This window comes from Hemiscyllium ocellatum, chromosome 37 (assembly GCF_020745735.1).
Source record: "Hemiscyllium ocellatum isolate sHemOce1 chromosome 37, sHemOce1.pat.X.cur, whole genome shotgun sequence".
NCBI classification, from domain to species: Eukaryota; Metazoa; Chordata; class Chondrichthyes; order Orectolobiformes; family Hemiscylliidae; genus Hemiscyllium; species Hemiscyllium ocellatum.
In genome coordinates this window covers 41,419,796-41,432,440 of record NC_083437.1, presented here as the reverse complement: position 1 = coordinate 41,432,440, position 12,645 = coordinate 41,419,796, and the positions used below count along the sequence as shown (strand labels likewise).

At 45.9% G+C, this 12,645-nt stretch overlaps 1 protein-coding gene across 1 annotated transcript in view; it reads left to right on the top strand.

The window, feature by feature from the left end:
• casz1 (castor zinc finger 1) overlaps positions 1–8,457 on the top strand; it is a 129,358-nt gene extending 120,901 nt beyond the window's left edge. The window contains exons 13-15 of the mRNA XM_060851972.1: positions 821–978; positions 1,623–1,745; positions 8,088–8,457. Coding sequence (XP_060707955.1) covers positions 821–978; positions 1,623–1,745; positions 8,088–8,457 — 651 coding nt within the window. The remainder of the gene's footprint in view (positions 1–820; positions 979–1,622; positions 1,746–8,087) is intronic.
• Positions 8,458–12,645: the final 4,188 nt, after the last annotated feature.

Genomic DNA, 12,645 nt, shown 5'->3' with positions numbered 1-12,645 from the left:
GTGTCCCAGAGGTGTCCCTTGGATGCTGCCTGACCTGCTGCGCTTTTCCAGCAACACATTTTCAGCTATGTATGTCCATAGACCAATGAAAGCAGCGGGACAGGTAGGTAAGGTGGTTAAGAAGGCACATGGAATATTTGTCTTTGTTAGCCTAAACATAGATTACAATAGCAAGAAGGTTATGATGGAGCTGTATTTAGCACTTGTTAGGCCAAAACTAGATTTCCGTTCAGATAACACCCTGAGTGATTTCGAATTTGATTTTCTTCATGGTGCTCCTGTGAAATGAATTGTCGTCTCGGGATATAGTATATCAAAGGTGTTATATAAACACACGCAGTTTTGAGAAGACACAACCACAGCGAGTGGGGCCTAAGACCAGAAGATCAACATTGTGATCTTCACAGGTTTGCACATCAGCTGAAGGACAGAGCCGTCTGGACTCGGTCAACAGCAGAATGTGGAGAGGCTACGGACCGAAGCATGGGTTGTCCCATCTTGGATGGGGAAAGGGGAAGAGGGCACGTACCAAAGTTCTTACTGTCACAAGATTGTTACAATGCAGAATGAGGCCTTTTGGCCCATCATGGCTGTGCCAGTCATCCAAATGAGAAATGCAAATCACTTCAATGCCCACCTTCTCCTGCAAAGCCCTGGCCATTCTTCACTTTCAGACACCAGTCTAATTCCCTATTGAAAGCCCTAATTGAACCTGCCTCCACCAGAGTCTGAGACCCTACCCCCTTGCTGCATGAATTATGCTCACTTCAGAATTTGATGCCTGCTGAATTATTGTAAGCTCTTGTATTTCTATCATTAGATGTCCCAAAACAGCAGTGGACTGAGCAACTTGCTGAACCTCAAGACAGAATCTGACTGTGCACAGTCTGATGCAGAACAGATGCCCTACATGAATAAAGCTTTGACCCCACAGAGACAGGAGAAACGACAGGAGTTCTGGGAGAAATACCTGCGCAGGTAAAGGTTTCATTTCCACTTACTGCAGCTTATTCAGTGGCTGAGTGGATCAAATCAGACCACGTTCTGAAGCAGACTCCTCACAAAACCCTGACTTCGATTTCAATCCACGTTGCGTTAGTCTGTCTCTGCCCAAGTATCACACTGCTTGTTATAATTTGAGTGTGAATATGGCTGGAAGGAAGCAATCAAAATTCCAGGTCCTGATTGTTTTCCAGTGACAGGTTGCAAGTATCTATATCTGCATTTGTATCTGTGTGTGTGTGTGTGTGTGTGTGTGTGTCTGTATCTCTGTACATATGCATTTCTATATATGGGTCCACGTGTATATCTGTGCATGTGTCAGTGATTGTGTGGATATATACTGTTTTTGTCTACTTTTAAAAGTGAGCATTCATGTCTTTGATTTTGACACAGTGTCTGTCGGTGTGTGTCTGTCTCCCTGCGTGCCATGTCTCGGTGTGTCTGTGTCTATATGTGGGTGCGTCTTTGTGTCTATGTATGAAGTATGGTTTGCCACATAGAGATATGAAGGATTCTCTAACTTCTCAACTGCACCAGCAACGCGTACATCACTCTCGCAGGAACTAACTACTGAGCAGGTGCTTCTGGTTCCCTGACAATTTGTTATCTCTCACTCATAGATTTACCACAGAAGATTACTGTGAGAGCCAGTGTGATTTTCTGCATAAAGCCCATTTCCATTGTGCAGTGGAAGATTGTGGTGCCCTTTTCAGTACCTTGGATGGAGCTGTCAAGCATGCCAAGTCAGTATCTATATGTCTATCGAGTAAATGTGTCCATGTCCACCAAGTGTATGTCCATGCCTGAGCTGAAAATGTGTTGCTGGAAAAGCGCAGCAGGTCAGGCAGCATCCAAGGAGCAGGAGAGTCGACATTTTGGGCATAAGCCCTTCTTCAGGAATGAGGAAAGTGTGTCCAGCAGGCTAAGATAAAAGGTAGGGAGGAGGGACTTGGGGGAGGGGCGTTGGAGATGCGATAGGTGGAAGAGGTCAAGGTGAGGGTGATAGGCCGGAGTGGGGTGGGGGCGGAGAGGTCAGGAAGAAGATTGCAGGTTAGGAAGGTGGTGCTGAGTTCGAGGGATTTGACTGAGACAAGGTGGGGGGAGGGGAAATGAGGAAACTGGAGAAATCTGAACAGTTCATCCACTTTACCAACACCTTCCACCCCGACCTCAAATTCACCTGGACCGTCTCAGACTCCTCCATTCCCTTCCTAGACCTTTCCATTTCTATCTGGGCGACCGACTCAACACAGACATCTATTATAAACCAACTGACTCCCACAGCTACCTAGACTACACCTGCTCCCACCCGCCCACTGTAAAAACGCCATCCCATATTCCCAATTCCTTTGTCTCTGCTGCATCTGCTCCCAGGAGGACCAGTTCCAATACCGTATAACCCAGATGGCCTCCTTCTTCAAAGACCGCAATTTTCCCCCAGACGTGATCGACGATGCCCTCCACCGCATCTCCTCCACTTCCCGCTCCTCCACCCTTGAGCCCTGCCCCTCCAACCACCACCAGGACAGAACCCCACTGGTTCTCACCTACCACCCCACCAACCTCCATATATAGCGTATCATCCGCCGTCATTTCCGCCACCTCCAAACAGACCCCACCACCAGGGATATATTTCCCTCCCCTCCCCTATCAGCGTTTCGAAAAGACCACTCCCTCCGTGACTCCCTCGTCAGGTCCACACCCCCCACCAAAATAACCCCCACTCCCGGCACCTTCCCCTGCAACCCCAAGAAATGCAAAACTTGCGCCCACACCTCCTCCCTTACCTCTCTCCAAGGCCCCAAGGGATCCTTCCATATCTGCCACAAATTCACCTTCACATCCACACACATCATCTATTGCATCCACTGCACCCGATGTGGCCTCCTCTATATTGGGGAGACAGGCCGCCTGCTTGCGGAACGTTTCAGAGAACACTCTGGGACACCCGCACCAACCAACCCAACCACCCCGTGGCTCAACACTTCAACTTCCCCTCCCACTCCACCAAGGACATGCAGGTCCTTGGACTCCTCCATCGCTAGACCATGGCAACACGACGGCTGGAGGAAGAGCGCCTCATCTTCCGCCTAGGAACCCTCCAACCACAAGGGATGAACTCAGATTTCTCCAGTTTCCTCATTTCCCCTCCCCCCACCTTGTCTCAGTTGGTTCCCTCAACTCAGCACCGCCTTCCTAACCTGCAATCTTCTTCCTGACCTCTCCGCCCCCACCCCACTCCGGCCTATCACCCTCACCTTGACCTCCTTTCACCTATCACATCTCCAACGCCCCTCCCCCAAGTCCCTCCTCCCTATCTTTTATCTTAGCCTGCTGGACACATTTTCCTCATTCCTGAAGAAGGGCTTATGCCCGAAACGTCGAATCTCCTGTTCCTTGGATGCTGCTTGACCTGCTGCGCTTTTCCAGCAACACATTTTCAGCTCTGATCTCCAGCATCTGCAGTCCTCACTTTCTCCTCTATGTCCATGCCTGCCAAGTATAAACGTCGATATATACCAAGTACAAAGGTCCACATCTGCCACATATGTGTGACCAAACAATCAGTACATTGTGTGACCAAACAATCAGTACATTGCCATCAGTGCTGATGCCAGTCAGGCAGCATCTGAGGAGCAGGAGAATCAACATTTTGAGCATAAGCTCTTCATCAGGAATGAGGCTTGTGACGAAGGTCTTATGCTGGAAACATCAATCCTCCTGCTCCTCAGATGCTACTTTTTCCAGCACCACACTCTTCAACTCTGATCTCCAGCATCTGCAATCCTCACTTTCTCCCATCAGTGCTGATGGTCATAGAACATATAATACTAATAAACCTTCATTGTTACAAACTAGAGAAGCCTTGGTCCTATGAGCTATGGGAGTGACCCATTTGCAATGAACCTCCAATCTGTCCCTATGGAGCTCGCTGAAAATTAGCTCATCTACATGAAACCAGGTGGCTACCTCAGGGGAACCTTGAGAAGATCAGTCCAGTCCGCCTCTAAGTAATTCCCAGAGAAGGGAGGGGACGGAGCCAGAGCTCTGGACACTCGGTGATGTGTTAATGATCTAACTATGTTATTCACAAGGGATTGATTAACTGTGTGGGTTAGGTTATTGAGCTCAGTAAAACACATTACAAGTTATGAAGTAGACATTGCAGCAAACCAACTGATTCGAGCCAGGCAGAGTCGCAACATTGTCTACCTGAAGAACTTGGAGTCTTAAACAGTGAACTCTTTAAAAGGCAAGGGACATGGTACTGTAGTGCATTGCAAGCTTCTGATTAGCATATTTGAAGGGTGTGAAAGTAGTCCTGGCTCCTCAGATGTTATATGCTTACTCAATGGCAGATGAGATTGGGTACAGAGCACCTCATATTGAAATCTCCCCTGAAATCCATTGCTTCGAATGCAAATTAGGATGGGTCAAGGATAACGCAGTCAGTTTCTCCCTCTGTGTGTTTTCTGTACAGATTGTCAAAAAATAGCTCTTGGTATGTGTGAAATTTCTGAAAAGATTTTCATCTTCTATTTGTCAGGACAAATTCCAAATTTACCCAAGGTCGACATGTCAGCCAATCAGTTCCCTTTTCTGCCATAGTATCAATTGTTGAGATTGTTTGAAATTTGGTATTCTTGAAAATTGTCCTGATGAGTGCAAATTGAAAATCTCCAAGAACATGCCTCTCTCTTTTGTCAGGTTCTGTTCTAGCAAATGCCTGTTTAAAATAAAGTCTTCTGTAGATCCAAAAACTTGACAAAATTTCTCCCTCTGTTAGCCACAGAGCAGTGAACAAGAGACAGAAGCAAAAAAAAAATCATAGGGCAGGTCTCCCTGACCCTCTTAAGGCTGTGCCTGTTTTTCTTCTCTCTAATTAAAATTTTTAATAACTGATCACATTATTGAATATTCTGTTCCTTATCAATAAAGATAAGTTTGCTCTAATACACTCTACTTGGGCCTCTGCTCCTTTAATTTGATACCTGTTTATATTTATGAAGTACCAAATAACCTTGTTTTGACCCAGGCATGATTCTAATTTAGATCAGTTATTATTTAAATAATTTATGCAGATTAAAAAAAAAGCAGAGGTTATTCAAGGTCCAATTACTTTGATGACATCACATGAAGTGGCTGCAATTTGTAAGAAATCTCTGGGATTTACAGTTGGAGTGAAGTGTGGAAATGATGGATTCATCAGCCACACAGAGACCCCCACACCTTCACTGCAGGGCTGTGAAGAGACCCCTTTCAACAGGCAAATAGCCCAAATAAATCACAACCTCATTAACTAAAAGTAACACAGGCTTCTTTTGTGAACAACAACAAAAAATTGCAACTCAACCAGTTCTTAAAAGAGGATATTGAAATGTATCTGAAGATTATGAGGGATTTGTGGTGAATCTGCATTGTCTGATGCTGTGACACCGCCCAGGATTTCAGTCTCAAAATTACTTGTGCTAATTATCATTGAGGGGAAGCTGTAATATATTTCCGGTTCAGTCTGCCCTATCTGAAACAGGCCAAAGGCTCAGATAAAATATCAGATAGTGGGATCAATAAACACCAGGTTTTCGGGAAGGATAGGAAGGCCCTTGAAAAGGTGCAGAGGGAGATTTACCAAAGTGGGTTCAGGGGCAGTGGATTTTAGTCAGCAGAAACTAACCTGAATTCATCACATACATATTGTGACTATGAGAGCAGGTCAGAGGTAAGGAATCCTGAATCAATAACTCACCTGACTCCCCAAAGCCTGTCCACCATCTACAAGGCACAAGTCAGCAGTGTGATGGAGTACTCCCCACTTGCCTAGATGGGGGCAGCTCCAACAACACTCAAGAAGCTTGACACCATTCAGCCCAAAGTAGCCCCCACTTGCTTTGGTACCACATGCACAAGCACCCATTCCCTCTTCTACTGCCACTCAGTAGCAGCAGTGTTTACTATCTACAAGATGCACTGCAGGGAGGCTCCTAGAACAGCACCTTCTAAATCCACGACCCACTTCCACATAGAAGATCAAGGGCAGCTGATACATGGGGGCACCACCCTCTGCAAGTTCCTCTCCAAGCCACTCACAACCGTGAGTGGGCGGCACGGTGGCACAGTGGTTAGCACTGCTGCCTCACAGCGCCTGTAGACCCGGGTTCAATTCCCGACTCAGGCGACTGACTGTGTGGAGTTTGCACGTTCTCCCCGTGTCTGCGTGGGTTTCCACCGGGTGCTCCGGTTTCCTCCCACAGTCCAAAGATGTGCGGGTCAGGTGAATTGGCCAAGCTAAATTGCCCGTAGTGTTAGGTAAGGGGTAAATGTAGGGGTATGGGTAGGTTGCGCTTCGGCGGGTCGGTGTGGACTTGTTGGGCCGAAGGGCCTGTTTCCACACTGTAAGTCTAATCTAAAAACCCTGACTTGGAGCGACATCATCTTTCCTTCAGTCTCCCTGGGTCGAAATCCTGGAATTCCCTGCCTAAGAGCATTGCGCCTATTGACAATACAAGGATTGCAGTGGTTCCAGAAGCAATTCAACATCTCCTTCTCGAGGCAACTAGGAACGGGCAATAAGTGTTGGCCCAGGCAGCAATGCCCACATCCCATGAGAGAATAAAAAAAATTAGGTCAGAGAAGTTGGTGTTATTCTGCTTACAGAAAAGGAGGTTAAGGGGAATATTTAGTTGAGGTGATGAGGTTAAGAAGAACCAGTCCCAGTTACTGATGGTACAAAGACAAGGAGGAGAAAGATTGAGTATTTTGGGTGAGCTGCAAGGAGGGGAGTGTGAGGAAAAACCTGCCAACACAGCAAACACTATCATTGCCGATTTCAAAAGGAATTTGCATGGGCACTTTGAGGGAAATAAACTTTCAGGGCTATGAGTTTCTTCAGCACTTTCCTTTCTTAAAACTAAAATCAAGAAAGAGCAAAGAACTACAGATGCTGGAAATCAGAAATAAATAGATAAGTTGCTGGAGAAAGTCTGCAGGTCTGGCAGCTTCTGTGGAGAGAGAAACAGAGTTAATGTGTAGAGTCCAATAAGTCTTCAGAACTAAAACTGTAGATTTAAAACAAACAAAAACCCCTTATAAGGGTCATTGGACCCGAAACATTAACTGTTTCTTTCTCCACAGATGCTGTCAGGCGTGTTGAATTTCTCCAGCAATTTCTTTTTTTTAACTGAAAAACAGAACTGCAGATGCTGGAGATCTGAAACAAATTGAGGAAGAAGTTCAGGAAACTCAGCAGGTCTGGCAGCATCAGTGGAGGGAGAAACAGAGAGTGGAGGTTCGAGATCTGGAACAAACCAAAGCAGAAACAGAAACCCCTTCTAAGGGTCACTGGACCCGAAACGCAAATTCGATTTCTTTCTCCAGAGATGCTACCAGACCTGCTGAGTTTCTGTGGAGAGAGAAACAGTGTTAACGTTTTGAGTTCAGTGAAGTGGTGGAGGCTGGTACAACTACAACGTTTCATAAAATCCCTACAGGATGGAAACAGGCCCTTCAGCCCAACAAGTCCACACCATCCCTCTGAAGAGTAACCCACCCAGCCCCATTCCCATACCCTATTATCCTAGATTTACCCCTGACAAATGCACCAAACCTACACATCCCTGAATTCTATGGGCAATTCAGCATGGCCAATTCACCTCAACTGCACATCTTTAGATTTAAAAGGCGTCTGGATGGCTATATGAATAGGAAGGGATTTGGGCCAAATGCTGGTAAGTGGGATAGATTAATTTAGGATATCTGGTCAGCATGGATGAGTTAGACCAAAGGGTCTGCTTCTGTGCTGATCATCTCTATGCCCCTCTGATGGGGGTCTTTTTGTTTGTTTTAGGTCTCCAGCATCTGCATTTGTTTTATTTGAGTCCTGAAGAGTCACTAGGCTCAGCATCCGTGGGGAGACTTGCTGAGTTTCTGTAGGGAGAGAAACAAGAGTTAGTGTTTCGAGTGACTCTTCAGATCTTGTTTCTCGTCCAGTTAGAGTTTGAATTTTATTGCTGTTAACGGCCGGCATGAGCTACGGTAACGGTCACCCAGCGAGTGTGACTCACGGCGTCGCTTTCTGGTTTCTGCAGCTTCCACTTTCGGGCAGACGGTGGGGCGGTGAAAGTGAAGTCGGAACCCTCCCTGCCAACCACGATTCCCGTCGAGATCCGAGGGTCTGGGTCCGGGTCCGGGTCCGGGTCCGGGTCTGGATGCAGCAGTGGGGCTGGGGCCGGGACCTTCTCCCCCGTCGCCATGGTAACCGCCGCCGCCATGTTGGCCTCCAGCGCGGGCCCCGCTGCGGTCACCGCCGCTCCGACACTGCTCGCTTGGAAACAGCTGGCCGCCTCCATGCCGCAACTCCCCGCATCCACACTGGCGACCTCCCCCTTGGCAACCACATCCCTGGAGAACGCCAAGCCTCAAGTCAAACCCGGCTTCCTCCAGTTTCAAGAGAAGTAAGTGTAGGCCTCACCTGGGGCAGGAGGGCCTGGCCCACTTGGGAAAAGGGCCCACCACGTGAAAAACGGAAACAAAAAGGTCACTGCTCCGATGAAGAGCCATCTCAACTCGAAATGTTAGCTTGCTCCCTCTCTGTGGATGCTACCTGACCCGCTGAGATCTTCAGCATTTCTTTTTGTTTTCAGTACAGATTCCAGCATCTGCAGTGATTTACCGGAAACTAAAACTGATGTGTTTTACAAACAAAAACAGAAATTGCTGGAGAAACTCAGCAGGTCTGGCAGCATCCATGGGGAGAAATCAGGCTTAACATTTTGAGTCTAGTGACCTTTCTTCAGAACACAGTAACACCATCCTTACATACAGCTACCATCTCACCTTTTCTATGGGACACAGTGCCAGGTTTCTTCAGCTGTTTTTGGTGAATACCTCACAAATAAATATTCGGAAGGCTGAAGTCATTGTTTTTGATACCTGCACCAAACCCTGTTCCCAAACTCCTCCAGATTCCATCGTCCTCCTTCACAACAGTCTGAGGTTAAACCAGCCAATTCACAACTTTGGTATCTGATCACATATGCGATTACTATAATCACTTAGTTCCGCATCTGCAACCTACCCAATCTCTGCCTTGTCTCAGCTCATTCATTGCTGGAACGATCATTCAGACCTCTCCTGCCTCTGGACTTGACAATTGCAACACACTCCTGACTGGTTTCACACGTTCTACCCTCTATAAACTTGAGGTCATCCAAAATTCTGCTGCTCATGTCCCCACTCAGTTCAGGTCCCTATCCCCTGCCACCCCTGTGCTCACTGACTTACACCGTCCTCCAGTTCAGCTACAACTTGATTTTAAGATTCTCATCCTGGTTTTCAAATCCCTAATGTCCATTCGCTTCTATCCCTCTGTAAATGTCTCCACTCCCATTACCAGCCAGGATCTCTGCACTGTTCTGATTCTGACTTCTTGATTTCCCCAGTTTGACCATTGGGGCCTTAACTCTGGAAGTCCCTCCTACTGCTCCTGGGATCTCTCACCTCACTCTCCTCCTTACTACTTAAAACCAACCTCTTTAACCAAGTAATTGGTCATCTGACCTTAGGTCATAAAATGTAGAAGCAGGAGTAAACCATTTGGCCCATCAAGTCTATGCTGCCATTCAAGGAGATCATAAAATAGACAGGCAGGAGGCTGAAAGTACACAGAAAGTCATACAGCATCACCAGGAGATGGAGAAGTTGACGTTTTGGGTTGATTTCTCCACCTGATGCTGCCTGGCTTGCTGTGTTCTTCCAACCTCCTGCCTGTCTACGTTGGATTCCAGCATCTGCAGTTTCTTTATCTCATTCATGGCTGATCCTCTGATCCTCGACTTCACTTTTCTACCTAATCTGCATAATTCACCATTCGCTCCCTCTCCCACTCGGCCTGATATTTTGTTCTGCTATGAAACCCTTGGGGATGCTTCTATGCATTTGAGGCTCTGTATAAACACAGTTTGTGTTGCGTTGATGCAATGATTACCTGGAAGTCACATGGGGACCTGACTCTGACCTCACATTTGCTGGACTGGCGCTGGTTTAATTCACCATTTTGAAATTGGAACGATGTCATAAAATCTTGACATCACAGAAGTGAACTCTCTCTCCAGTTTGAACTAAAAAAGTTGCCAGTTTGTTCGATGTTAGAAATGATGGATAGCAGTGAGTGAACATGGAGCAGTAATCTAACCTTAGAACTTGTAAAATGAGAATCTACTTTGTGACACCATCTAAGCCCCTTTGAGTGAACTAGACATGTAATCTATTTTCAGGTATCTCTTATTGTCTGTATAACCTATAGCAGTTGGCTATTATCTCACAGTAGTTATGTGATTGATATCATGAACTTTCTTGCATCATGAAAGTTTATAATGTGCATTCATCAATGTCATTTCACAAGGATTTGAGGCAGCTGTGAATGTCAGAATGTCACTATGAATTTACAACTACCATTAAATACATCAAAACTGTATGTATTATGATATATAAAATATATTACTGGGAGGGATTTAAAGGCAATGAAAATATCTTGGGGGATCATATTGTTGTATAAATGGATGCTTAGTTGTGGGTTTAAGATGCAGTGTGCTCAGAGACTGATGTCCCCTTGCAGAGAATCAGGAGTGAGGGAGGTTGGGAACAGGTTCACAGATGTTTGTTTTGGAATGAAAGGGAAGGAAATTTCTGCCAAAGATTGTGCATTTTCTAACCCCTTCCGGGGCTCTGGGTGCTCAGGTTTTGAGTATATTCTAAATGGATCAATAGATTTTTGGAAGCTGAGACAATTAAGAGACACAGGAAGTATCAGCCATTTTGTTTCATTCATTTCCAGGATGTGGGCGTCCCTGGCTAGGCCAACATTATTGTCCATCCCAACTTGTCCAGGGGGCAAGAAAGAGTCAACCACATTGCTGTGGGTGCATAGGCCCAGACTGGGTAAAAATAGCAGATTCCCAACCCTGAAGGAACCAGATGGGCTTTTCAAACAATCGATAATGGTTTTGTGGTCGTCATTTGATTCTTAATTCCAAACTTTAAAAAAAAAGAATTAAATTCCATTATCTGCCATATCAGGATTCAAACCCAGGTCCCCAGCATATTACCTGCGAGTCTGGATTAATAGTTTTGTGGTAATACCATTCTGTCCTTAAAGGAGCACAGCAGGTTCGAGGACAGATGGGCCTCATCCAGCTGTGATGTTTTTTATCTATGTTTGTTGTATATCTTGAACTGGGTGTTTTCTCTGATTGATTACATTTGAGGCTGTAGCTCACAGCAAAAGCTAATGAATAAGGAACTATCCTGGTAGACTGGATAAGTCAAGCCTGAAAAGAAATCCCAATTCCCAAAGCTTAGTCTGTGATGTCCCTTAGCTTTGTATTTTTAGCATTTGCAATTCCAGCTCTAACCATGATTTTTACACTCTTCAGCGATCCCTGTCTGGCAACCGATTGTAAATATGCCAACAAGTTCCACTTTCACTGTCTGTTCGGAAACTGCAAGTACGTGTGCAAAACATCAGGGAAGGCTGAATCTCATTGTCTCGATCACATCAATCCCAACAACAACCTCATCAATGTGCGTGACCAGTTCTCCTACTACTCTCTACAGTGCCTCTGTCCGAATCAGGTATGCTAGCAGTAAAATGACCTCTTCATTATCAATTGTGCAGGATCCACTAGATGGTAAGACCAGCTCACAGCAACCTTTGGACAGGGATCTCCTCACTTGCACTATCTAGAGGTAACACAGGATTACAGAACATGAAACATCCCAGACCAAAACTTTTTGCATTCTCAATTATTGATGACTCAATGAAATATTCTCACCTATGGATAAAGTTCATATTCTAATAGCTCTATTGGTTTAATTACTTTTTTTTTATCTGTTCCTCAGATATTAGCATTGCTGGTTAATACATCCTTTTTGTTTTAAATTCATTCATAAGATGTGGGTATCGCTGGCTGGGTCAGTGCTTGTTACCTGTCCCTAGCTGCCCCTTGAGAAGGTGGTGATGAGCTGTCTTCTTGAACTGCTGCAGTGTGTCCGCTGTGGGTAGGTCCACAATGCCCTGAGGGAGGGAATTCTGGGATTTTGGTCCAACGATTCTGAAGGAACAGCAATCTATTTCCAAGGCAGGAGGGTAAGTGGCTTGGAGGGGAACTTGCAGGTGGCAGTGTTCCCATGTATCTGCTGCCCTTGTCCTTCTAGGTGGAAGTGTCTTAGGTTTGGAAGGAGCCTTGGTCAGTTGCTGCAGCACATCCTGTAGATGGTACACACTGCTGCTATTGAGGGTCAGCGACGGAAGGACTGAGTGTTGAAGGTGATGGTTGGGCTACCAGTGGGCAGACTGTTTTCTCCTGGGCGGTTTCAAGCTTCTTGAGTGTCATTGAGGCAAATGGCAAGTATTTGACAGACAAATGGGAATAGATTTAAAGTTGGGCAAGGAGAAAGTTTTAAGATAACAGCCCAAACTGCCATTGAAAAAGCAGCAGGGTCTGTCTGACGTGTGACTGATCAGGTTAATTATATTTGTAGAAACAAATCCAGAGCTGCTGGTGAAACCTATGCTGTTGAGCCCTTTGGCAAACTGGTAGTGTTCCCCACCTGTGACATCAGAGTCCAGGGTTCAAGTCCCACCTG